General features: G+C 57.5%; 1 protein-coding gene across 2 annotated transcripts; it reads right to left on the minus strand.

Moving 5' to 3' along the window:
* WNT11 (Wnt family member 11) lies at positions 1-23,191 on the minus strand. Of its 2 annotated transcripts, XM_032259115.1 has the most exons (6): positions 22,754-23,191; positions 19,084-19,254; positions 9,573-9,808; positions 7,361-7,638; positions 4,428-4,720; positions 1-846 (listed from the first exon to the last, which is right to left on the minus strand). In XM_032259115.1, exons 2-6 carry the CDS (start codon positions 19,164-19,166, stop codon positions 672-674), a joined length of 1,065 nt encoding a protein of 354 aa, XP_032115006.1. In that variant the 5' UTR covers positions 19,167-19,254; positions 22,754-23,191; the 3' UTR covers positions 1-671. The 2 variants fall into 2 exon arrangements, with proteins under 2 accessions (XP_032115006.1, XP_032115005.1); XM_032259114.1 differs by lacking the exon at positions 22,754-23,191 and having other exon boundaries at positions 19,084-19,281.
* Between the last annotated feature and the right edge of the window lie 706 nt (positions 23,192-23,897).

Consider the following 23,897-nt stretch of genomic DNA (forward strand, 5'->3'; position numbering starts at 1 on the left):
TGCAGGGGCAGGCTGGGGCTCACTCAGCATTTATTTCGTACAGCTGCTTAGAAAGCTTGTTTTAAAATAGAGATCATTATATATATATATATATATTTATATATATAAAATATATAAAGAGGAATCAAGAAGAGCCACCCCAAAGAAAAAGCTATGTTTTATAAATATTTCTGTAGCTTCCACATCCCAAAGGAAGAAAAATCAAAAAACCAAAGAAAACATTTACAGCCCAAGCTAGTGGTTCCATGTGGCAGGCCCAACAGGATCAGACCCCAGGGTGGGCCAGGGGGTCCCGCAGAACATTCTGAAGAAGGCGGGCAGACCCCTTCCCAGAGGCTGGTCTCTGTGGCCCTGAAAGGTCAAGTCTGTATCAGTCTCACCAAATCCCATGCCCCGCTCCTTAGACCAGCCTGTGGGCACTCCAGGGCCTCAGGCTGCCAAGTTATTTTTAATCTTGTTGGTTTCCTTTGATGTCCCGGCCCTCATTCCAGGGTGGCCAGGCCTTCTGTTCCTGGTGGCTTCCAAGTGAAGGCAAAGCACAAGCCTCCTCCCATGCCTGGCATCTGGAATTCACAAGCAGAGATCCATGGGGCGTCTCCAGGCCCCTGGCCCCAGCTGCTGTGGGTCCTTGAGCAGAATCCTCACTCCTGCGTGGGGCGGAGGGCAGGGCCTCACTTGCATACATAGCGCTCCACGGTGCGCTCACACCTGCGGCAGGTGACGTAGCAGCACCAGTGGTACTTACAGTGGCACCGCTCGACCACGCGGTCCGTGTAGGGGTTGTAGCCACGCCCGCAGCACATAAGGTCGCAGCTGTCACTGCCGTTGGATGTCTTGTTGCACTGCCTGTTGTGGGGTGGGAAGGAGGTCAGTGCATGCCTTGGTCACCACCTCCCCACACCCCATGACCCCCAGCCAGGCAGCCGACAGCCTCTCCCATGGCCACCGACTCAGCCCTTCTTGGAAGTCGTCTTGAACTTTCGGGAATTTTAAATAATCCTCTTACCTAAAGGTACTTCTAACTTTTCCCTGTATTTCTAATAAGAGGTTACCAAAATGATGGGGTTGTTTTGTTTCCTTTTTTTTTTTTTTTTTTTTTTTGAGACGGGGTCTCACTGTCTTGCCCAGGTTGGAGTGCAGTGGTTGTGATTATGGCTCCCTGCAGCCTTGACCCCGCCCCCCATCTCAAGTGCTCCTCCCACTTGGCCTCCTGAATAGCTGGGACTACAAGCATGCGCCACCATGCCTGGCTAATTTTTTAATTTTTATTTTTGTAGCAATGGAGTCCCATTACGTTGCTCAGGCTGGTCTTGAACTCCTAGGCTCAAGCAATCTCCCATCTCAGCCTTCCAAAGTACTGGGATTATAGGCATGAGCCACTGTGCCCAACCTTGTTTTGTCTTCTTAGAGGTATCTTTTTTGTTTCTTCTACTTCTAAATACTGGAAGGAGCCTCTAACCAATCTAATAATCCTATCTTTATGTGTAATCTTTTTTTTGAGACAGTCTCGCTCTGTGGCCCAGGCTGGAGTACAGTGCTACAATTACAGCTCACTGCAACCTCTGCCTCCTGGGTTCAAGCAATTCTCCTGCCTCAGGCTCCCGAGTAGCTGGGATTACAGGCATGCACCACCATGCCTGGTCATACTTAATCTTTTATTAAATATTATGACAGATATAAAGATCACTTGATTTTTAGAATCCTAGGATAAATTCTGAAATACTCGAACCCCCAGTGGGCATCAGGCATGCTGCTCGTGGAGGAAGGGATCTGTCAGCCACGTGCCTCCTGTGGGCCAGACCCTCCCCCCAGTGTTTTATCTTAGTGGGGGCCCACAGGGCCCTTGGGCTAGTGAATTTATGTCCATTATGCAGATGAAAACAGGCTCAGCAAAGGGCAGAGGCTTAAACTCGGATAAAACTAAGGCCCTGGCTTTCTCTCCCTACCCTAAAGGGCAGGGTGTGGAAGCCAGCAGGGGCTGCATTTCTTCCCAAATGTGGTAGGAAAAGACATTGAAGTTCCCTATAAAATGAAAGCATCCTTCTGTTGCTCTCAGTTCTTCTGTCTAGTGACAAATCATCTGTTCAGACTAGTGGTTCCTCTCACTGGGCTGAGGCTAGACAGGGAGTGTTTTCATGAGATGCAGTTGGGGACAGAGCAGCAGGGTTCTGGGGTACTGACAGGGACAAAGGGTCCCCACAGGTGGATGGAGGAATCCCAGAGTGTCCAAGATGGGCAAGTCCTAGAGATGACGGAAGGCAATCCTCATATTTACTGATGGGGAAACAGACACAGAAGGGGGAGGAGCCTTGCCCGGGGGTGAGTACAAGGCCTTTGAGAGTTCAGGAGGGCTGAGGTTTGGAATATTGACTGTAGATTAGGCCTCGGTTTCCCCAGGTTAGATTTGAGGATATGGCAAGGTGTCTTCCCCAGCTAGGGAGCCAGCCTCTAGAGATACCACCCGTGCACACGCTTTGCACAGTTCACAAAGCTCACTTACATTCAACCTCCAACCCAATCAATCTCACATTTCTCCTCCTCTAGGAAGCCTTCCTTGATGTCCAGGCTGGGTCAGGGACCCTCTGGGCTCCCCTCACTCTGGGCTTTCTTGTCACCACCTGAGCCCTTAGGGATCCCCACCAGCACCTGCCAGAGCCAGGCAGAGCCACAGCTGACCTGCAGTCTCAAGTAACTGGTGCAAAAAATGTTTGTGGTTGTAAACTGCTGAGAAATTGGGGGTGTTTGTTACTGCAGCAAAAGCCAACTAACACAGATGCCTGCAAGGGCCCCCCCAGGGAAGTACTGGCAGCCACAAGCCGGAAAACTGTGGGGGCTGCAAAGGAAGCCAGGAGGGTGGGTGGTGCTGTGGGGCTTCTTCATCAGGAGTGAGGGGGCTCTGGGAGAGTGGAGCCTGGCAGCCTGAGGGCACATGGGGAGGGGAGACTGCCAGGATGGGAGGGGGAGGGGAGATGCTAGGTAAGTGTACTTGGAGATCACTGCCAACCCTGTGAGCGGTGGAGTGCCCTCCCCACCCCACAGGACACAGGCCTGAGCCTCAACTCAGTGAAGGATGTTTTCGAGTCCCCCCACTGGGAAGCTGTGCCCTCGCTGACACACACAGAGCACACAGATCCAGGAAGACCCTTTCTTCACTCTTGGGTCCTCCGTGGGCCTCCTGTAGCCCTCCGTGTTCTAGAATCCTCCTCTAACTCCCTGGTCCCCATGTCCGTCAGCCCAGCCTCTGGCTCCTTCCTGTCTCCCTGGCCTGACCTGGTTCCATCTTCCCTCTGCCGATCCCTGCAATCTGGCCTCCAGATGGGAGCCTGGGCCTCCTCACAGAGCCTGCTGCCCTGGCCTGTGGGGATGCAGCCCCCCAGCCCACCCCTCCCTCTCCTGGAGATAGGAACGTGGGCCGTGGAGGAAGTCGATGCTGGCTGTGCACCAACAATGTGCCAGACACGTTCCCAGACACCCACTCTCTGGTGCAATATTCTTTTAACCCCGAGAACACGAGTTTTGTGGAATGCTATTAGGGGCTCCTTAATAAAAGAGTTCCATGGCCAAACACCTCTGGGAAGTACTGGCTTAAACAGATCCTTCATCGCAGATTCCTTGGAGCTTTTCGTACGTTCTAGTGCCTTGTGAAGCGCCAAAGAGAATTTCCCAAATGCATGTGACGCCAGAGCTCTTTCTCTCATAGGAGATCGGGACCAGCTTTCGCCAGCCCCGTCTTCTGGAAAGGCTGCTTGTGCAGCCCCACCCAGTATACAGTAGGTCTGCAGTCACCCCTGGCTCCCTCACTCTCCTTTCCTGAGCTGGCTGCAGCAGCTGTGACTGGGCCTGTGGTAGGGTTCCAGGATAGGGGTCCCCAGGAGGAGATGGGAGGAGCAGTAGGCCAGGGGCAGGGCTCACAGGGGTGGGGACACAGGAGCAGTATCGCTGCACGAAATGCAGGCAGACCTCACTCTCCCTCACTCAGTGGAGGCTGTCTCCACCTCCCCTGGCACCTCAGTCCCTTTTCTGTGCACCAAGCAGGCTGTATGGCCTTTACCCCTCATCTGTTCATCTGACAAACATTTTCTGAGCACCTATCTTATATTGGGCAGCCTCATTCCTGTCCTGTCTCCCAGTAGTGGCATTGTCTCTTCCCATCTGTCTCCCCAGCTGGGGAAGGTGGAGCAGGGGCCTCCCATCAGCCTCCATTCCCTGGGCCCCTGCCAGGCAAAGTGCAGAATGCTCCTGGCAGCTCTGCAGGGGACCCTAGGACCCTGGCATCTCCAATCAGCATTCCTGGGGCCAACTCCCTTGACTGAGCAGGGAGTTGCTCAAATGCCAACTGAGACCCTGCTGTGTGTGTGGCTCTGAGCTGGGGAACAGTGTGTGCAACCTGGGTGACCCTTTCCCGCCAGGGTGGCGGCCGGCCTCACCTGTCTTGTGTCCCATGGGAGCCCACCTTCTCATTCTTCATGCAGAAGTCGGGTGAGCTCTGCAGATAGACGAGTTCTGAGTCCTTCACGGGCCGGATATCCAGGTCCTTGGGCACCAGGTGCTTGCGGGTGCCCATGGGACGGTGCACTACCTTGGTGGCCGACAAGTATCGGGTCTTGAGATCGGCAGCCACATCCTGCAGCTCCTGCAGCCCCTTCCAGCAGGTGCGGATGGAGCAGGAGCCAGACACCCCATGGCACTTACACTTCATTTCCAGAGAGGCGCGCAGAGCCTGCGGACAGGGGTAGGCGTCGGCTGGGCGTCCGGAGTCCCCTCCCTGGCCTGTCCTGGGACCCCCATCCCACCCACCCGTGGCTGGGTGCTCTCGGGAAGACACTGCCTGCTGGAGCCTCAAGTGATAGAGCTTTTTGCTGTGAAGCTTGGAAGTGGTGTGGGTCTTCCTGCAACCTGGGGGGCAGCTGAGGGGCAGCAATAAAGGCATTTGCAGGGATAGGAATGCAGTTATTGAGCACCTACTATATACCAAGCACTCTAACACATAATAGAGGTTGACCATCACAACAGCCCTTCGGGGGAGGTATCCTTACTCCCCCCATATTAAAAAGAAGAAACAGCTCAGAGAGGCTGCCCAAGGTTGCAAATAGGAAATCATGGAGCTGGATTTGAACCCAGATCTGAGGGTGATTCCAAAAGTGGTGGCTTTTAATTGTTCCATGCTTTTTCTCTCACTAACTGCTTGCTGGAAAAAAGAAAGAAAAGAAGAGAAGGAAGGAAGGGAGGAGGGTAGGAAGGGGAGAAGAGGCAGGGGTAAGTGCAGGAGGCACCTCCCCACCGCCTGGCTGGCTGTCCCCCCACTGCCAGTGCTCCTGCCAGGTGACCCTCAGCAAGCCACATCACCACTCAGAGCCTCTGTCTTCTTTCGTGCAAAGCGAGCACATAATTCCTGCCTTGCAGAGAGCTGTAAGGATGAAATGAGATGACACACACAAAAGGGTTTTGTGAACCACAAAAGTTAAATCAATACTGGTTTTGAAAAATCCATTTAAGTAATAACTATGGTGGAGCCCCTTGGGCTCAAAGGCTTGGGGAGATTTTTGCCCTGGCTTCCAAAAGGACTCTGGCCCGCCAGCTTTCCTGGGCCTCAGCTTCCCCATTTATACCTGAGGGGCAGAAGTTAGATGCCTTCTAAGGGCCTTCCAGTTCTGCCTTTTAAACCCTTCTTTCAAAACAAGACTCGGATCCCCCTGCCCCAGCCTGCCCTCCTGCCTGTCCTGTACAGAGGCCAGCAAGAGTCATGGGAAACTGGGCCCATCCCCTGCATCAGAGAGATGGGGAAACTGAGGCACAGAGTGGTCAGGCCTTGCCCCAAGACAAATGAGTTAGTGGGGGAACTGACCAAGGTCCCAGGGCTCCTTCCTCTCGCCAGTGCCAGGAAGTGAGGACCCAGGGAGTGTGTATGGGCATCAAATCTGAAATTTGTGAGAAAAGTCTGTGGAGGTCACAGGAATGAAGTCAACAGGACTGCAGGGCACTGCGGCACTGGCGAACCATCGAGGGAAGGTGAACTAGGTTCTGCTGCTCAGCATAAGTTGGGAGAAGCGCCTGGTGCTTCCCGAGGTACTAAACCCGTGTTGGCGATCTCATTTAATCCTCATGAAGCCCTGCAGCTTGTGGGGATACTGGTCCCTTTTGCAGATGGCCTCAGGGACAGGCCTGATTTGCCCCGAGGCTGAGGACACTCTTTGGACTGCATGGCAGGGAGGGGAGGGCTGTGCCCCTGGCAGCAGGTGGTGCCCAGCTGGCCTGGCCATGGTGATGGGCGTGCAGGCTGCTGGGAAGGGCTCCCACTGGGTTTCATGAGCAGGGGTGGGGGACAGGTTGGCAGGGCCAGGAGGCAGGAGTCCTGAGTTCCCGGCCAGGCTCTGCTATAGACCCACAGTATGATTTGGCCTCAGTTTCCCTAACTGTCCCAAGGATGACCTGGACATCCAAGAATCCTCACACAAGGGAGACCCTTGAGAGCAGGTGAGACCACAGAAGCCCTGGACATGGGAGTGGCACAGGCCTGGGCTCTATAGCGCTGTGGGGCTGACCCACTGAAGTGCTTTCGGTGTCACTCAGCGCCTCTGTAAAATGGGGCTGAAGGGTGCAGAGAGGAGCTGATGAGATGCCAACTGCACACACAGCTCTGGTGGAGTGGCCGTCCTGCCATTCACAGGCCTTTCCCCATCTGTAGAAAGGGGACAACAGGGCCTGCCCGAGTTGTTCTGTGACCACAGGACAGAAACATGTGGAGCACCAAGCACTTGTCTGCAACATGGATTGGTAGAAAGTTCATTCACTTACGGGTCCACCCACCCCAGCCTTTTGGGCAGTGAGGTGATGAATGAATGAAAACCTGCTAATAATGAATACTGGAGAGAAACTGTTCTAGAGGCTGTGGTGGGTATGGGTGGGAGTCCCTGTTCAATCCAAGCAGATGACCCCTTAGGACATGCTTCTGTCGACCACAGCCCTCTCCACGCACTGGAGGGAGGGACAGCAGCAGGTCACCCCCACCATTTTATAGATGGGAACAGCTGAGGCTAGAGAGGCAGTGATTTGCCCAATGTTCCTAAGAGAGTTTAGTGCCAGAGCCAAGGCCAGGACTCAGAGCTCCTGACTCCTAGTTCAGTGCTCCTTCTGCTTGGACAACCCAAACCCCAGTGGATGCCCTGGAGGAGGAAAGCAAGGCAAGCCCCGAGCAGCTGGTGAGGGAAGGGCTGAGGACCAGGACAGTGTGAGGCACATCAGGTATGGGCCAGTCAGGGCCCGTCCCCCCGCACCCCCACCATCGGGGCACACTGGGTGGCCCTTTTCCGGCCAATGGCGCAAGCACAACTATCTGGGGGTGGGTGGGGTGGGTGGTTACCTGTCTCCCCACTTCACTGTTGTGTAGACGCATCAGTTTATTGGCTTGGGATCCTGTTTTTTTCACCTTCATAGGAGCATCGGAAAACTTGGCCCCCATGAGGAGCCCGTAGCTGAGGTTGTCCGCACATCCTCCCCAGCGGTTCCCGGGCCCGGGTGGCTCACCTGGGACAGGGCCGCAGGAGCAGCCAGGCAGGTCGCCGGAGGTGCAGGCCCGGGCGATGGTGTGGCTGATGGCGGCGGCCGACAGCGCATACACGAAGGCCGACTCCCGGGTCCCTGGGGGTGGGAGGGGAAGGTCAGCCGGCACCCATCAAGGGCTAGGACCCCGCCCAGGTTGGAGGTCCTTCTCCTTTGCCCACACCCTGCTGTAACCCGGGTGGTGCTGGCAGGGGTCAGCACTATGGCCATTGGGCTGTCACCTCTGCTTCCCCAGTTCCCTCTGAATATACCAGCTGACAGCCACACTCAGCACCCTACACCCACAGGCACACCCTCGCCCAGTCCTCCTACTCACACACAGTTCTGGGCTTCCACCCCCTCGCCCTGCACTGGCGTTAGGGGATGCTTTACAGAAGTGAAGCCCAGGCTCTCAGCTCCTGATGCACAGGCGAATGCATGAAGGGCCTGCTGTGAGTGGACCTGTGTTCCCCACGAAGGATGTGTTCAAGTCCTAACCCATGTGCCCGTGAGCATAACCTTATGATGAAGTGGGGTCTTTGCAGCTATAATGGGCTGAGATGAGGTCATACTGGATCAGGGTGGGCCCTAGGCCAGTGGCTGGTGTCCTTATAAGAAAAGGGAATTTCGGATACACAGACACACAGAGAGGGAGCTTGCTCTGTGATGACAGAGGCACAGACTGCAGTGACGCAGCTGCAAGATAACACCAAGGATGACCGGCTGCCACCAGGAGCCAGGGACAGGCCAGGAAGGATCCTCCCTAGCACCTTCAGGGGAGCACAGCCCTGCGGACACCTTGGTGTCAGACTTCCAGCCTCCAGAACTGCGAAACAATACACATCTGTTGTTTGCAGGCAGCCAGTTGTGGCCCATTGGACAGCAGCCCTAGGAAACGAATCTGGCACTCAGGAGCCTCCGCTGCGGGGTCCTGGCCGTGGGTCTGAGCCCTGGCTCCGTTTCTTAACTAGCAAGCCACTGCCCCTTCTCCAGCCTCAGTTTTCTTAACTGCAGAATACGGGTGATAACACCTACCTCACAGGCTGGCTACAGAGTTCAAATAATTCAGGAAGGAAGGTTTGTCAAACATTAGCTTCTACTATTTAGGACCCACAAGAAAAGTTGTTACAGTGCAGGGGAGAGATGACACCTACTGGGGTGCTTCTGCCTGTCGGAAGCCTCCCTATTATATATAAGTCCCCCCAGACCCCCCATAGAAGCCACCTCCTCCAGGAAGTCTTCGAGATGTTCTGTCCCTACACCACTCTGTGCATGGCGCAACAGTTTCAGCAGCCTGCTTCAGTGTTACCTGTGGCACACCTGTCTGCCCTGAAGGTTTTCTATATAGCATTCTTGTTTCTTTTTTTGTTTGTTTGTTTGAGACAGTCTCAATCTGTCGTCCAGGCTGGAGTGCAGTCTTGCGATCTCAGCTCACTACAACCTCTGCCTCCCGGGTTCAAGAGATTCTCCTGCCTCAGCCTCCTGAGTAGCTGGGACTACAGGTGTGCACCACCATGCCCAGCTAATTTTTTGTATTTTTAGTAGAGATGGGGCTTCTCCATGTCGGCCAGGATGGTCTCGAACTCCTGACCTCGTGATCCACCCACCTCAGCCTCCCAAAGTGCTGGGATTACAGGTGTGAGCCACCGTCCAGCAGCATTCTTGTTTCTAGACTCCTCTCCCAGGGGCCTCCCTGACATGTGGCCTCACATATGGCAGGCCACAGCCTTGCGTCATTCCTTCATTCATGCATGGGGGCACACAGGTATGTGTGCTGTCCTTCAGGCTCCACTGCGCTGATAGTTCCACGCATCTGTGTTTACTCGATGGTGAATGCTTGCCCACCCATACCTATGATTAATTCATCCACCCATATGCCCATCCAACCATGCCTGTATCCACCCATCATCCATCCATGAATCCATCATCCACCCACCCATGAACCCATCCCTCCATCTAAACACACACAGATCGATGCCTGAATTCCTTCGCCCACACCCACACATGTGTTCAGCAGCCTCACTAGCTCCTACCTCTCTCCAGGTCAAGCAAATAGTTGGGGGCGAGCTCGATGGAGGAGCAGTTCCAGCGCATGTCGGCGAAGGCCCGGCGGCAGGCCTTCATGACCTCGCGGGCAGCGTGCACCACCGTGTGCATGAGCTCCAGGTTGCTGCGGCACAGCTGCACCTGCGCAGACACCAGGCCCTCCAGCTGCTTGCAGTGTTGTGTCTGGTTCAGTGCCAGGGCCGCTGGTGTCTTGGACAGTGCCCTGCACATAGTGGAAAGGCCGTGACCGATGGAAGGAGAGACAGTGTTGTCAGGGGCCACATGGCCTCCACCCGCCCCAGTGGCTCTAGCCTTTCCACCTTGCTCCTTCCAAGAAAGGCTCCCAAAGTGCCGGCTGGCAGAGCAGTGGATCCCCCTCCCACCCCTGTGTGACCTTGGGCACGTTACTGTCCCTCTCTGGGTCTCAGGCCCTATTCATAACATTAGATCACAACCCCCAGCCTACCTAAGTTTTATGATAATTATACTAATGAAACAGCTGTACAGTTCACAACGCTCACATCCACTGCCTGATTTAGTTCTCACACAGCTGTGAATTATTAGTCTTTATGCAACATTCATTCAACACTGAGCAGCTATGTTCCAGAAACCATGAAATGCTAGATTCTTATAATCACAATAATTGTCCATACTATTAACTGAAGCCTTACTAGATGAGCAACATGAGTTAGGAGTTTTCCATCACTGCTTCATTTGATTACTAAGCCCATTTATTATGTTGTAAAGTCCCATATCCATGCAAGGAATTGCTAATAAAGGATTAAAGAGCCGCTCAGTTTTGTGATGACCTGGAACTTGGAAAATTTAGTGTCTAATCCACACGTGGCCATTAACTTGTTGTGTGACCTTACACAATTCATTGCCCCTCTTGGGCCTCAGTGTTTGTACTTGTCAACTGTATTTCCTAGAATGGGTTCCAGTGAGACACTCTGACAAAAGGGATCCATTTGGGGAACACGATGTACTGTGTCCCCGCTTGGAGAGTCGGGATGCACATTTATATTTTAAAGGTCCTCAGAAGTCCTGCAGCAAAGCAATAGGCTTGGTTTTGTTTAGCTTGGGGAGTCTGTTGAGCGTACTGAGCACAGAGCCCTTTGCTTAGGGCTGCTGACCTCATCCACGCTTTGGGAAATGTTGGCCTAGTGGGTCTCTGTGAACCCTGGTGATGTCAGGGAACCCGAGAGCCTCCCAGATCCCAGCTCTACGCACCTGGATTCCAAGACTCTAGGACCAGGACCCTCCTGGATCTGCTATTCTCCCAGGCCTTCTCTGAGGGGCAGGCTGCATCAGTGGCACTTCATCTAAGTGCAGGCTAGAAGGACCCCACAGCCCTAGAGGACTCCACATGGATTCACTCCCAGTGCCCCCACCCACAGCAGGGGCCATCTGGAACCCAGAGCCAGCTGGCCTTCAGCAACCCAGCAGAGACCCAGGAGGGACAGAGCCAAGAGGGGTCAATCTACAGCACTCAGAAGTTCTGAGTGCCCTGCCTGCTGTGGCCCCAGCGGTCCTCACCCAGGGTCAGGGCTGAAACCTGGCAAGTTGGAGATCCCAGAACCCCTGGGCTGAGTTCTGAGGGAGGCAGCCCATTGCCAAGGGCACTGCACAGGCTTGGGTAGACTCCAGGCTGTATCGCTCCCCTTGCAGCCTTGAGCAAGTCACTTAACCTCTCATTTCCCACCCACCTCCCAGTATTAACTGAGGGCTTAAATCAGACAATGTGCATCACACGCTCTGGCCCAGGGCTGATGTTCTGTGCTCAGAGATGGAAGCTACTATAATTACCACCTTGGTGGTCTTTTCCTACCTGGAACTGCCTAGTCAAGGCCAAAGGCTGTCACCTAACATTCAGGGCCCCTCAAAGCCTGGCCTCCCAGCTCTCTCCAGGCTCCAGTTCTCATCCTGACATCCAGCTGCAACAGGTTCCTGACTTCTCTGAAAGGAACTGTCCTGCCACCATGCCTTTGCCCAGGCTTTTCCTGATGCCAGGAAAGCCTTTCCTCCTGCTTCTGCACATGAATGAATAAACGAACTTGATCTACTTGTGGAAGAAACATTTACTAAGCACCAACTCTTCCCAGTCTCATTTGGTAATGAACATGACATAGATCCTCAATTCAAGGAGTGCCTAGTCTAATGGCTGGATAAAGCTATCAACAGTTATAAATCAATGACCCAGCTGTTCTAGCTCCTGGCCTGGCCCCAAGAAGAGCAGCACAAGTTTTGGACACCAGCTGTGTGACCTAGGTAAGTTGCCCAAACTCTCTGGGCCTCATGATCCTCATCTGTTATAAAGAAATGATAAGGCCAGTTGAGATGGCTCACACCTATAATTCCAGCACTTTGGGAGGCCAAGGGGGCAGATCATCTGAGGTCAGGAGTTTGACACCAGCCTGGTTAACGTGGTGAAACCTTGTCTCTACTAAAAAAATACAAAAATTAGCTGGGTGTGGTGGCACATGCCTGTAATCCCAGCTGCTTAGGAGGCCGAGACAGGAGAATTGCTTTAAACCAGGGAGTCAGAGGTTGCAGTGAGCTGAGATGGCGCTACTGCATTCCAGCCTGGGTGACAGAGTGAGACTCCGTCTCAATAAAATAAAATAGAATAGAAATAATTACTACTTCAAAAGGCTATAAGGCTGGGGGTTGTTGCTTATGTCCATGATCCCAGCTACTCTGGAGGCCAAAGTAGGAGGGTCCTTTCAGGCCAGGAGTTCAAGACCACCCTGGGCAACATAGTGAGAGCCCCCGTCTCTACGAAAAAATTAAAAAATTAGCTGGGTTCTGTGGTATATGCCTGTAGTCCCAGCTACTTGGGAGGATCACTTGAGCCCAGGGGTTTGAGGTTACAGAGAACTAAGATTACACCACTGCACTCCAGCCTGGGTGACACAGTGAAACCCTGTCTACTGGGAAAAAAAAAAAAAAAAGGCTATGGTGAGACTCAAATTAAATAACGGAATGTATGCAAAGTGTTTAAAATATTCCTAGATGAAGCAGAGTTCCCCCGCTTTTTGCCTAGCAAGTGTTGGACCAGAGGGAGTGAGAAGACCTGAGTTCTCACTCAAGCTCTGTCCTCTATGAGCTGTGCAAACTTGGGCAAACTGTTGTCCCTCTCTGGGCATCAACTACAACGTGGGGAGCTCTCGGAGTCTTGCCAAGGCTGAATGATATGTGCTACAATAAGTACTCAATAGGCTTCTTCACTTCTTCCTGTCTCTCACACTCTGCCATGCCCCACCCACCCTATAACCCCCAAAGATAGAAACCTTCCTAGAGACCCAGAAAGCAGGGCCTGGTGTCTGTGGTTAGCGTGGCAAGACTCACCCTGTGTAAGATCAACTGTGGTGTCCAGGGCAGTCTCCCCTCCCTGCTACCCCCTAAACTATGAGCCGGGATGTGTTTGGTGTGTAGACGCCAGCATCCGGCATGGGGTGGGCCACACAGCAGCCCTCAGATGTGGTTTCTTGACCTAACTGGAACTGCTCTGGCCTACCATCGCCTCGCCCTCTTGGAGAACCTGTGGATGAACCCTGCTGTACTTTCTGGGTGGGCTCCAACCACTCAAAGGCAAATGTCATCACCTCGGTGCACTTCCGGTTGTCACAGCCCCTCCACCTCCACCCAGCAGATGCTGTCCCTGTGTGCAGTGCGGTGGCGGTGGTGGAATTACAGCCCCATGTGGGCACAGCCTTCCCAGCTGGCACAGCCTCTCACGTCACACCGCAGAGGGTGGCCAGGAGGGGCTGATCATCCCTACTTCAGGGGCTGTGCTTGTCCAGCACCCCCCAGCAGGCCCTGCCATCCTTCTTGGTGAGGCTGTCAGTCCCTACGGGCGCTGTGGTCATTTCTCTCCGGGTCTCCACTCTGCTTTGCTCTGGGCAATCCCCACCCAGCCTGTCTGAGCCTGTTCTGCCGCTCACCCTCGCCCAACTCTCCACCCCCTTCTTCTGAGCCAGCTTCCTCCCTTTACAAACATGGGTGACAGCACATCATCGCATGGTCCAGCAGCAGGCGCATGGCACATGTGGGAGTTCAGGCTGCCGAGGCAGCCTCCCGTGTCTTTCCCTGGGCTCCTGCTTAAGCCACAGGGTAGGACAATGGGGGCTGAGCCTCTTCCCAGGGAGCAGGGTGCAGACAGCTTGTGAGTGCTGGGTGCCACAGCTCTCAGGGAAGGGAGCTGGTGCTCCCAGTGCCTGGGTCTCCTTAGCTGGGACCCTGGGGTGAGCCCCAGAGCCATCCTGGGTCTCAGTCTCTCCATCCTCCCTAGAAGGCTGAGGGAGAAGGTGCTGTCAGAGCACCTTCCAGACAAGGCTCAGACTCCCCAGGCGGCCAGAGGGTAGATGAGAAGACAATCCAGAGGCCCTGGTGGGCGCAAAGCAGCGTGGAGGCTCAGGGCCCGCCGTGGAGGCTGAGGCTGGTACGGGAGCAGCCAGCCATGCATGCCAGGGAGGCCACCCGCCCACCAGGGCTGCAGGCAGAGATCGGAGGCGGGAGGCAGCAGATTCCACTCCCGAGGAGGGCCACGCGGTCATCTGGTAATTAGTGGTAATGACCGTTTCCAAATAAATCCCCCTTGGGGAGGTAATCAAGGATTAGGACGGGAGGCGGGGGAGTTCTCCTTGTGGACATCTCGCTTGCTTCACTCCAACAGACCCCTAATTGGAAACATTTCAGTTTATCTGGGGGTGGGGGCCTGGGGGAGAGGGTGGAAGAAAGGACAGGAGGGAATGCAGAGTTCACAGGCGAGGCCCAATCTCAGGGCCCTACCGGGGTGGCGAGGCCTCCTCTCATTCAGGAGTTGGGGGCCTTGCTAGAACTGGCTGGGGCAGGGACCTGGGTTCAAGCCTGGCTCAGTGTTTTCAAATGAGAAGGACGACGTGGGTGGCAGCACATGCGACCTTGGGCAAGTCACTGTCCCTTGCTTCACCTCGATTTCCCCATCCATACTGCTCAATGTCCAAGAACAATGCAGGCTCTGACATTGGTAACACAAGCTGTCAAATGACTTCACTGAGGTGTTTCCCTGTGGTGCCAGCAGCCCCACCCTCAGGCTGCTCTAGGGGACCAGGCCCGGGTAAAGCACCTTCCAAGAAGGGCTTCCCTCCTGGACCTGCCCTTCACAGCATCCCTCTCCCTCTAGGCACAGGGGTCAGGTCACAGGATGAATTCTAGGCCAGAGACCTGGCAGCCGGGTTCGGGCTCCTTTAAGTGCCCTGGGCCCCAAGGTCCCTCTCTGCAGTTCTGCAGCCCTGCCACCCACGGTGCTGAGTGGCATCGCCAACCTATTTCCGGGTGAGGCTTCAGCAGAGCTGGGCTCAGAGGACCTCAGAAGGCGCCCCCAGCAGCACCACCCAGAATGTAGCCTGGCAGCTGCCCACCCAGGGGGAAAGATGGGGTGAGGTCAACAGGTGGCCGTGGGAGAGACCCTGATGCCCACATCTGTGCTTCTGGGATGAGGAGGATGCTGGTCAGAGCTGTGGGCTGGCTTAGGGTCTCAGTCTTGCCCTAGAATCCCCATGTTTCTGCATCTGTGGACCCTGCTGACCCTGAGGTGGGAGAGCAATGGAGTTGAGGAGACCCTGTTCTCCCAGCCAGACCTTTGTCCCTCCCCCTGCCCATGTCCCTTTGGGCTCTCCTGGGCCCCACCGCATCCTGGTGCCCATGTGGCAGGGAGGATGGAGCAGGAACCGGGGCTCCAGGCTATCCAGGCAAGCCCCGCCTCTCCCCAGGCTTCCGTCTACTCCCCTGGGGCAGCCTTGGAGAACCTCTCCCTCCATGACTCCCCAGTTAACTCCTCAATTAGCTCCAGGTCCAGGAACCAGGGTGAGGTCTAGGAACCTCGGAAGTGCCCCTTCCTCGCCAGCCACCCCAGCTTGGGGCTGCAGCTGGCCGTCCAGGAAGAAGAAGCCTCTGGGGCCCCACAGCCTGAGAGTCCTCCTGTTCCCTCCTAGGCTTTGTCCCAGGGCTCCAGAGTGAAGAGGGACCAGTCCAGCCCTTGACCCCACTGTACAGAGAAATGGAGGCTGATGAAGGGCCTGGAGCCTGCAGATCCAGTCCTGCCTGGAAATGACAGAGTCCCTTCACACCTGACTGCCCAGACCTCAGAGATGGAAGCCTGTCCCCTTGGCCTCATACATGCTGACCCACCTGTGCAGTACACCTTGTGAGGAAGAGCCCAAACAGGCCTTGGTCTGACACTTCTCAACCAAGAAGCCAAAGGGCAGCTGCCACAGCGTCACCAACTCCCACTAGGCAAGTGGGGAAACTGAAGCCCAGAAAGGCAGGGCTTGCCCAGATCTGTACACAGCCAATCAGAGGCAGAGCCAAGCTAGACCCCCAGGCCTCCCACATCCCAAGGTAGGGCTCCTTCTATTCCTATCTTAGAGCTGAGGAAACTGAGGTTCAGAGAAGCTGAAGCGATTGGCCTGCAGAACTCAGGCTGGGCCTCCCACTCCCAGTCTGACCCTCCTTCCACCCTATTCTGCAGCCCAATGGCGCTTCTAGAGCTTCCTGGCCCCACCGCCGTGGGAGCAGCAGATGTGGGACTGCCCAGGGAAGGGGGCGGCCTTTATGGGTGTTCCCAGCCACCCTGGGCCTTTCCTCTCACTCACTGCCCCTGCCCCCGTGGTTCACAGGAGGGTGGGACTCTCCTTGAACCCTCCCCTATCCAGGGTAGCCAAGAAGTAGGGAAAGCCCAGACCTGGGACCCTGAATACTTGTGGGGCAGGGAGCCTTCAGGTGCTGGGCCTGGGAGGAGGTAAGGAGGGAAGGGTCTCCAGGTTATTTCTGGGCAGGTGCCTCCATAAACAGCCAGGTTCCGATCCCCTCTCCCCAGCCCCCATCCCACCAGCTCAGCCTGCATCCTAGGCGCCCCCCAGCTGAGCATTCCAGGCCACTCAGCCACACTGGATTTCAGTTCCTGTGCCAAGTGCCCCTTTCATCTCCAGCTCACTCTCCAGAGCTCAGGCCAGCGGAGGCTGCTGGGTGAGTCCCCGGCTTTCCAGGCTCACTGAGCACATCCCCGATCCCAGCTGTGCTGGGGCTCCCTGTGCCCAACAGTCCACAGAGCCAGGTAGCTTAACTCAAGCCCTGCCTCCACTACCTCCGAGCTGTGACACTCTGCTAGGTAGAGTCCCCCATGCCTCTGTTTTCTCTTCTGTGCAATGGGGGTAATGGCAGCACTCACTTCACAGGGTAGTTGGCAGATTTAAATGGAACAATATACATAAAGCACTTAGAACAGTGCCTGGCATGTAGCGAGGCTGTGTGTGTAGACATATATGTACATATACATACATCTATCCACACGGCCTACACACCTGTCTATATATACACATACACACATGTACACACAGATAACTGTTATTCTTAAACTCCACCCCTTCTCCCTCTTCTCCCTCTATCTTCAGCAAGCCTTTAACCTTTCTTACTAGACTATCACCTTCTCGCTGGAGTGCAGTATGGTCTAAATTCAATGATCCAAGCTCTCGGAGCAGCCTCTGAGGCAGTTAGGAGTAGGCTCTTGTGGTGCCTAGTTTCTCCAGGTCTCCCCACACGCACTGTTCGGCCTCCAGGCTTTTGCTTGTGCTGTGCCTCCTGCCTGGGATACCTGCTTTGCATTCCATCTCTGACCACCCAAATCCTCTGTCCTTCCAATCCTGGCCCAGGCTCCTCCCTTAGGTAGAACTGACCACGCCTTCTCTGGACTGGGGTGCCCCCTCTGCTAGAACACAAGCCATAGTCCACTTTGTATTTCTGTGTCCATCTCCCCCAAGAGGCTGGGGGCTTCTTTAAGGCACACAATGAGTCGTACCAATTTCTGTGGCAACCTAACTCTGCCATGGGGACAGAGGACATGGATGTCAGGCTTAGCCAGCCGTCCACCCCACCACATGCCAGCATGGAGACTTGCATGCATCAGGCCCTTCGTGGGGCCTCAGTTTTCCCACTGTGGAGCAGGGATGATGGCAGTGACCCTACAGCACTCTCAGGGGCAGCAAATGCCACCCAAGCCCAGTGCAAGGCCTCTGATGCTCCTGGTGCCCTTTGGCCAATCCTCTCCTTCTCTGGACCTTAGTATCCTTATCTGTAAAATGGTGGCCGTGGAGGAGAGAGCTTGGACTCACAAATCGGAGGTCCCTGCCAGCTGGAACAGTGCTGGGTACCCCACCGCAAAGGGAAGGTGGCTGGTTTCTCACAGAACTCCTCAGCGACAGCTGGGAAGAGCTAGTGCCCAGGGCCAGCAGACCACTGAGATCAGGCTTCTTATAAACAAGAAAGGCAGGAAGACATGGTCCCCACCTTGAATCAGCCATTAATCAATAACTTGGCCCCAGAAGGGGCAGGGCCAGTGACCTCCAGACTGTTTGCTGGCGGCGCAGCCATTATCGCCGTGTCTTCCAACTAATTCGCAAACCGTCTGCAGGGCCCTCCCCAGCCCCCTCAACCTGTCCCCTGCTGTCTTATCTGCAGGCTCCCTGCCCCAGCCCCGAACTCCAGACCCTTGTCCCGTCCTAGACTTGCCCTCTGAGGGAGCCCCTCTGCTCACAGCGCCCTCCTCTCCACTGCTCGCACTAGCGAATCCGGGCAGCGCTTCAGTCACTAGGGGTACAGCCCGGGGAAAGTTTCCCAACGTCTCAAATCTGCGTCCCCACCAGGTGGGCTTCCTTCCTCTAGCCCCTCGGAACCCCGCTCTGGTTTCTCCTCGGGCACTCGGACACTTGTGGAGTTATTTACAGCCTGGGCTTATCTCTCTCAGCTTAGAGGGCAGCCCCTCCAGGAAGGGGCTGGCGTTGACTCCTCTCCTCACCACCCCCGGCCCCCTGAGCAGGCACTCCCTTGTGCTCGGCACCGAGCCTCCCGCTCCCTCCTCCCGCTGCGTGAATAATTTCTATCTAAATGAGTGCCCTGCACTTGTGCGCAGCGGCATCTGACAGCTTCTGAGGTCCTTTCAGGAGACTTTTATCTGATTTGAGTGAGGTGAAGAGTCGCACCCTCCTGCGACAGAGGCGGACACGGAGGCTCCAAGCAGTAGAGTGACACAGCCCCAAGGTCACCCAGGTGGAGGGGCCAGGAGTGTCTCTGCGGAACTCTCGCTAGGGTCAAGGAAACTGACTGACTAGGAACCCTCCTGGGCTGGCCCCTCTGGATTGCGCCCCCTCATCAGGATGTCTTTTTCCTTCGCCCCTGCGGAGGTGGCAACTCCGTGGCCTTTGCGCCACCGTTAGCTGTACGGGACCGGGAGCTTCCATCGCCGTCCACGCCTGTCTCGCTCCCTCTTCGCAAGCCCCCAGGAGATAGGGACGACATTTTACAGAGGAGGAAGCGGAGGCTTAAGGATGACTTGCCCACGACCGCCAAGCCAGCTTGGGCTCCCGGGTCTCGGCTCGCTCGCCCCATACAAGGAACCCAGTAACGCCCCCCGCCGCCTCAGCCCCGGGCCTGTGCGCGTGGACGCGGGGTCCCCCTACTCACAGCCACTTGATGCCATAGCACACGCCGGTCTGGAGCGCCAGGGCGAAGAGCAGCGCCTCGCAGATTTGCGGCCGCGCCCTCATCGTCGCGCGGCAGGCGCGCCCGGGGTCACACCCAGTAGGAGCCGCGCCGAAGTCCGCTTGCTCGGCCGCCGCTGGTCCTGCACGCCGCCTGCAGCCGGGGAGTGCAGAGACTGCGGGTTAAGGAGGCGCGCGGGCGGGGGAGGCGTTTTATTCAAATTACAAAGGAGGGGTCGGGGCCCCGGGAGGCCAGGCGCAGCGGGCGTCCCCTCCTGCCCCGCCCTGCCTGGGGATGGGTCCCGCGCCTGGCTCGAATTAGGTGCGGCCGAAGGCGTGTCCGCCAGCGCGGCCCCGGGCCCCGACGCACCCTCCGGCCCCTCCAGCCCGGGCAGCCGGAAGGAGGGACAGGAGGCGGCAGAGCCGGAGACCCCCGGAGAGCGGACCGACACAGCGAGAGGGAGAGGAACGCTCAGAGGACAAAGCTGAGAGCCACGGAGGCAGAGAAGAACCGGACAGACGCAGACCTGAGATGGAAAGGAGAGGAATCCGGAGTCCGGGCGAGGTAGCAGAGTCGGGGCCCCGGAGCCGGGCTTATCCCGACAACATGGATTATTAGTTATTAGGGCCTCGGCAATTCTCCTTCCCAACGGTGCCTCAGTTTACCTTCTCGGTACGCTGGGGCAATTCGGGCACAATTCAGCTTTTATAAAGAACGTTCCCTAACACGATCGCCTCTGCTCCTCCCGGCACCCGGTGAGATAGGCACTATCACTGCCCCATCTCACAGATGAGGAAACTGAGGCGCAGAGGTGGGGTTGTTCAGCTATGGAGCGGCAAGCCGGGTGTCCGGCGAGATCAGGAAATGGGGCTTGCTCCAGACCCCGCTTTCTCGGTGTGGGAAGGGGAGGATGGGAAACAGGATGGTAGAGTTCTTCGTACAGTGAGGATTCCGAGTCTCCAAATCCGTCTTTAGCCGCCCCACTTTGGAGGGTAGGGGTGGGGCGTGCGAGCCGGGACTGGGCGGCCTCGGCGAAGCTGGGAAGCTCGCGGGGCTGGCGCAGTGTTGCCTCTGGCCTCCAGGCGGCGCTCTCGGGCCGCGGAGGAGCAGTTGCCCCGCCCGCCAGCAGCCCGCCGAGCCGCTTTCTCCGCTTTTTTTCTCCTTCCCTTCATTCTCACCTCATTAACTCCCTTCCCAGCTTCTCCCAAATTTACCAACACCTGGCGTTCGCCCGGAGTCAGAAACAGCCCCCAGCTCCTCTCTCCTCGGGAGGAGCAGAGACAAAGAGATCCCTTTCTAAGGGTTTGGGGAGTTGGAAAAGGAGGCGCCCACCGTGGTGGAGGCGCTGGGGCGGAACACGGGCGTTCTCATCTGGCTCTGTGAGCTTGGGCAAGCCCTGAGCCACCCCAGCCTCGGTGTCCCCTTCTATAAGAACGAGGAGCGGGGTTTCACCGTGCGTCCTTCGAGGTCCCCGCCTCCCTGCAGCCTGCGGGACTCAGCGCACCTCTGCTGTTTGCACCGCGACGCCACCTGCGTGTTGCGTTCCTGCGCCTGGGCAGTCAGCGCGCACAGAGGGGAAGCCCCACGGTTTTCCGGAGCCTGCCGGCAAAACCCACAGGAAGACGAGTTAAAGCCTGGATCGCACAGTTCTTTTCCTCCGTACAGCCCCGCAGCTAGCGCCCAGCTCAGGAGCGCCTGCGACAAACGTGCACTCAAGGCTGGCGTTCCTAGCGGGGTTCTAGGTGTAACCGAGCCCCGTCCTCCCACCTTTGTCTAGTCCTGCAAGTTTCCCGCACTTCTCAAAACGAGAAAAATATACGTTGGATATGGAGGGGGGAAAATCAAAATTCCAGTCGCCGTCTTCCCCCCTCCTAAAGTGCGCCCCCCTCAAGGCACCCGGCATTCCTGGCTGGGGAGGGGGCAGGGGCTGCACGAGGACGGAGGCGGGCCGACTCACAGCAGGGGATCCATATCCAGCCTAGTCTCCCAGGGATAGGAGTCGCCGCCTAGGTCGCACAGAGGACTGGGACCCAGGCCTCCAGCCCCTCCCGCCTCTTTCGGAGCAGCCTCGGCTGTCCCAGGACTCTGCCTTCGCTGCCCCAGCTCCTGGCGCAGGGAGGCAGCGCCTGGCCAGAGCCTCTGAGTCCTGACGGACTGTTGCTGTCCCTTGTACGAACGCCCCGGACAGCCGCGCGGGCCGCGGAGTCAGCCTCCGCCTGAGACCGCAGGTCAGGGTGAACTCGCCTCCCGAAGCCCCCAGCCCGCCAGGGGGCGCTAAGCCGGGGCTCGAGGTGGGTATCGCGGCTGCCTCCCCAGTCGCGGGCTGGGGGCAAGTGTCCTGGGCCCCCGCATCCTCGTCTGGGGATGGGATGAGGTGTCCAGGTAGTGCCCCCCGGGTCCTGGTTGTTCTATAGGACACTTGCGGTGGGCCGCCCTGACCTGCCCGACCCCTTGCTTGGGGCCTTGCGCGTAGCGGGCCCCACCAGGCGCAGAGACTGGAGAGCGATCGGTCCCCTCCTTGAAGCTGATCCGAGCTACCCTGCCTGCAGCGGGCCCGGGAAGGCGGCCGCCTGGGGCTGTGCACAAGCGGGCACCGCGAGCGCGGCACCGCAGTCCCGAGCCACCAACAGGTGGTCATAGGCCTGGGCTGTGGAGGGCTCTAGAAAGCCTGCCGCTGGGATCAGGCCACGCAGGCCGGGACTTGCGGGACCTTCCCTACCCCGACGCTCTGCGGGCACAGCGAGCTGGGGTCGATTGTCCGCGAGGCGCGCAAGGTCCGCACGGGCAGGTTCCGAAGCCTCCAGCAGCGCAGCTCACCGAGCGGACCCCGCCAACCAGGGACACCTAGCGACGGCTTCAAGGTTACCTGCGGGGCGGGGCGAGGCCGGACTGGCCACCCGACTTTGACCCAAGCCTCGAGGCTTTCGAGAGACCCCTGCTCGGCTGCCGACGCGGCGCCAGGTCACCCGGGAGACCGGTTGTTTTGGAAGTGGGAAGGGTGGGTGGGGGGCACTTCGGGATCCCTCCCGCTAATCCCCTGGAGCCGGACCCTGAGCGCCCAGGGCCATGAGGGACACCGAGGCACTTCAGCCCCAGGGGTGGGAGGCGTGGAGTTCGTGCGCGAGCTCAGCCAGATGTTCGGGGCGGTTCCAGATGTGCCGTGGGGCCGGCGACAGGATTCTCCTCCTCCCCAGCCCCAGCCTGGAGCTCAGGTCAGTAAACAAACTCTGTCCTCTTCCTCCCTCCGCTGCCTTTAGGACCCGTTCTCAAAGCTAGGCGTTCGCCCCCATCCTCAATCTGCTAGGCGCTGCCGCATTTCTCTGCCTTTTTGCCACCCTCTCCCACACACCTCCCCACCCCCACCACCACACACACCCTCTGCCGCGGGATCCAGCTGTCCCACCCTGGAGGTGGCTTTGGCAGGACCTCGTCCGCGGGCAGACTGGGAAGGTAGGGGTCGGCTGGGGTGCGGGGGAAGGAGATGGGGAAGGGCCAGGAAAGTTTGGGGAGGGCCGCAGGAACTGCACAACCCAACCCTGTCCAGTGTCCCCCCTAAAGCCCGCGTCGACGGGCTCCAGCTGCTGCGCTCAGCAAGGGGGAACTCTTCGGAGCACTGGGAGGTGAGGTATGGAGGAGTGCTTGGTGTGCTTACCCAGGAGCGGGTGCCCTAGGGGGTCGTGGCGGGTGCGAGAAGCGTCGTCCTCCTAGGACTCGGGCGCTCCCAGCCTTAACGGGTCCCTGCTGAGCGGCTGCCGGTTGCCGGTGACCACTGCTCACCTCCCGGGGCGCTCGCCAGGCGTGTCCTGCGTGCCCGGGTGCCCCGGCCTGCCCAGGGAGCGGCGAGCGCGGTTTCTAGCGGGCCCGGGAGCACTCCGGCTGGGCGAGCGGCGAAGGCGCCCTCTTCTGAAGCGGCGAGAGAAGGACGCCAGGGATCCTGGCAAGCGGCGGCCGGCTCAGGACCCGCGCGGACCCAGGCGGGGACTCCGGCGCGGACTCCGGCTGCCCTCGGCTGCGCTCAGCTCCCGGGGCCTGCGCTCGCCGCTTGCTGGAGCTCTCCTCCTCGCCCGGCGCGATCTCTGGCGCGGGCCTCCGAAACTGCTTTATAAGGCGCCAGCGGCCGCTTTGATCCGCCCACGTCAGCGCGCCGCAGCCCCACCGGGTGGCCCTGGCCGCGCGCGGGGGACGGGGGCGGGGTCCCCGCGGACGCCACTGACCTGCGGCGCTCGCCGCTCCAGAGAACTTTGCACTCTGTCTAGTTACAAAGGGGGACTCGCTCACTACAGCTGGTGTCTACTAAGCATGCGTGCTGCGTGCCTGGGACACGCGTGGAGTAAGGCCCTTCTAGAATCGTCGCAGCAACCAGGCAAGGAGCCTCAACCTGCCAGAGGGAAGTCAGACTTGGGTCTCAGTCATGGAGCCAGCATCCTTAGTTGTTGGTCCCGCGGCGTGATTACTATAGGCGTCGGAGTTCCCGAAGCTTGCCTTTCTGTCCTAGTCCTGGCCATCTCTTCAAGCCTCTGGTTCCAGTCGTGGAAAACGAATCAACGATCCTGCAGGAGAAAGAGACACGAGGACTTGGCGCTGCAAAGCCCGCTGCTGTAAACCTTAGGTGTGGAGCTGGGCAGCTTTCCAGCCACTGGGGTGACTGCTGGGGAGTGTTCTGGACACACGGAAGCGGAAGCAGAGGAGGACCGGGTTTCGGAAGCCAAAGGGGCCTAGAGAGGCGCCTCCTGCACCGCATAGCCCAAGCGTGTGGTGCTTCTGGGACCACTTCTCCTCTCACTTGGCCTTCCCTG

This window comes from Sapajus apella, unplaced genomic scaffold (genome assembly GCF_009761245.1).
Source record: "Sapajus apella isolate SASKATOON/1434 unplaced genomic scaffold, GSC_monkey_1.0 scaffold106, whole genome shotgun sequence".
Taxonomy (NCBI): domain Eukaryota; kingdom Metazoa; phylum Chordata; class Mammalia; order Primates; family Cebidae; genus Sapajus; species Sapajus apella.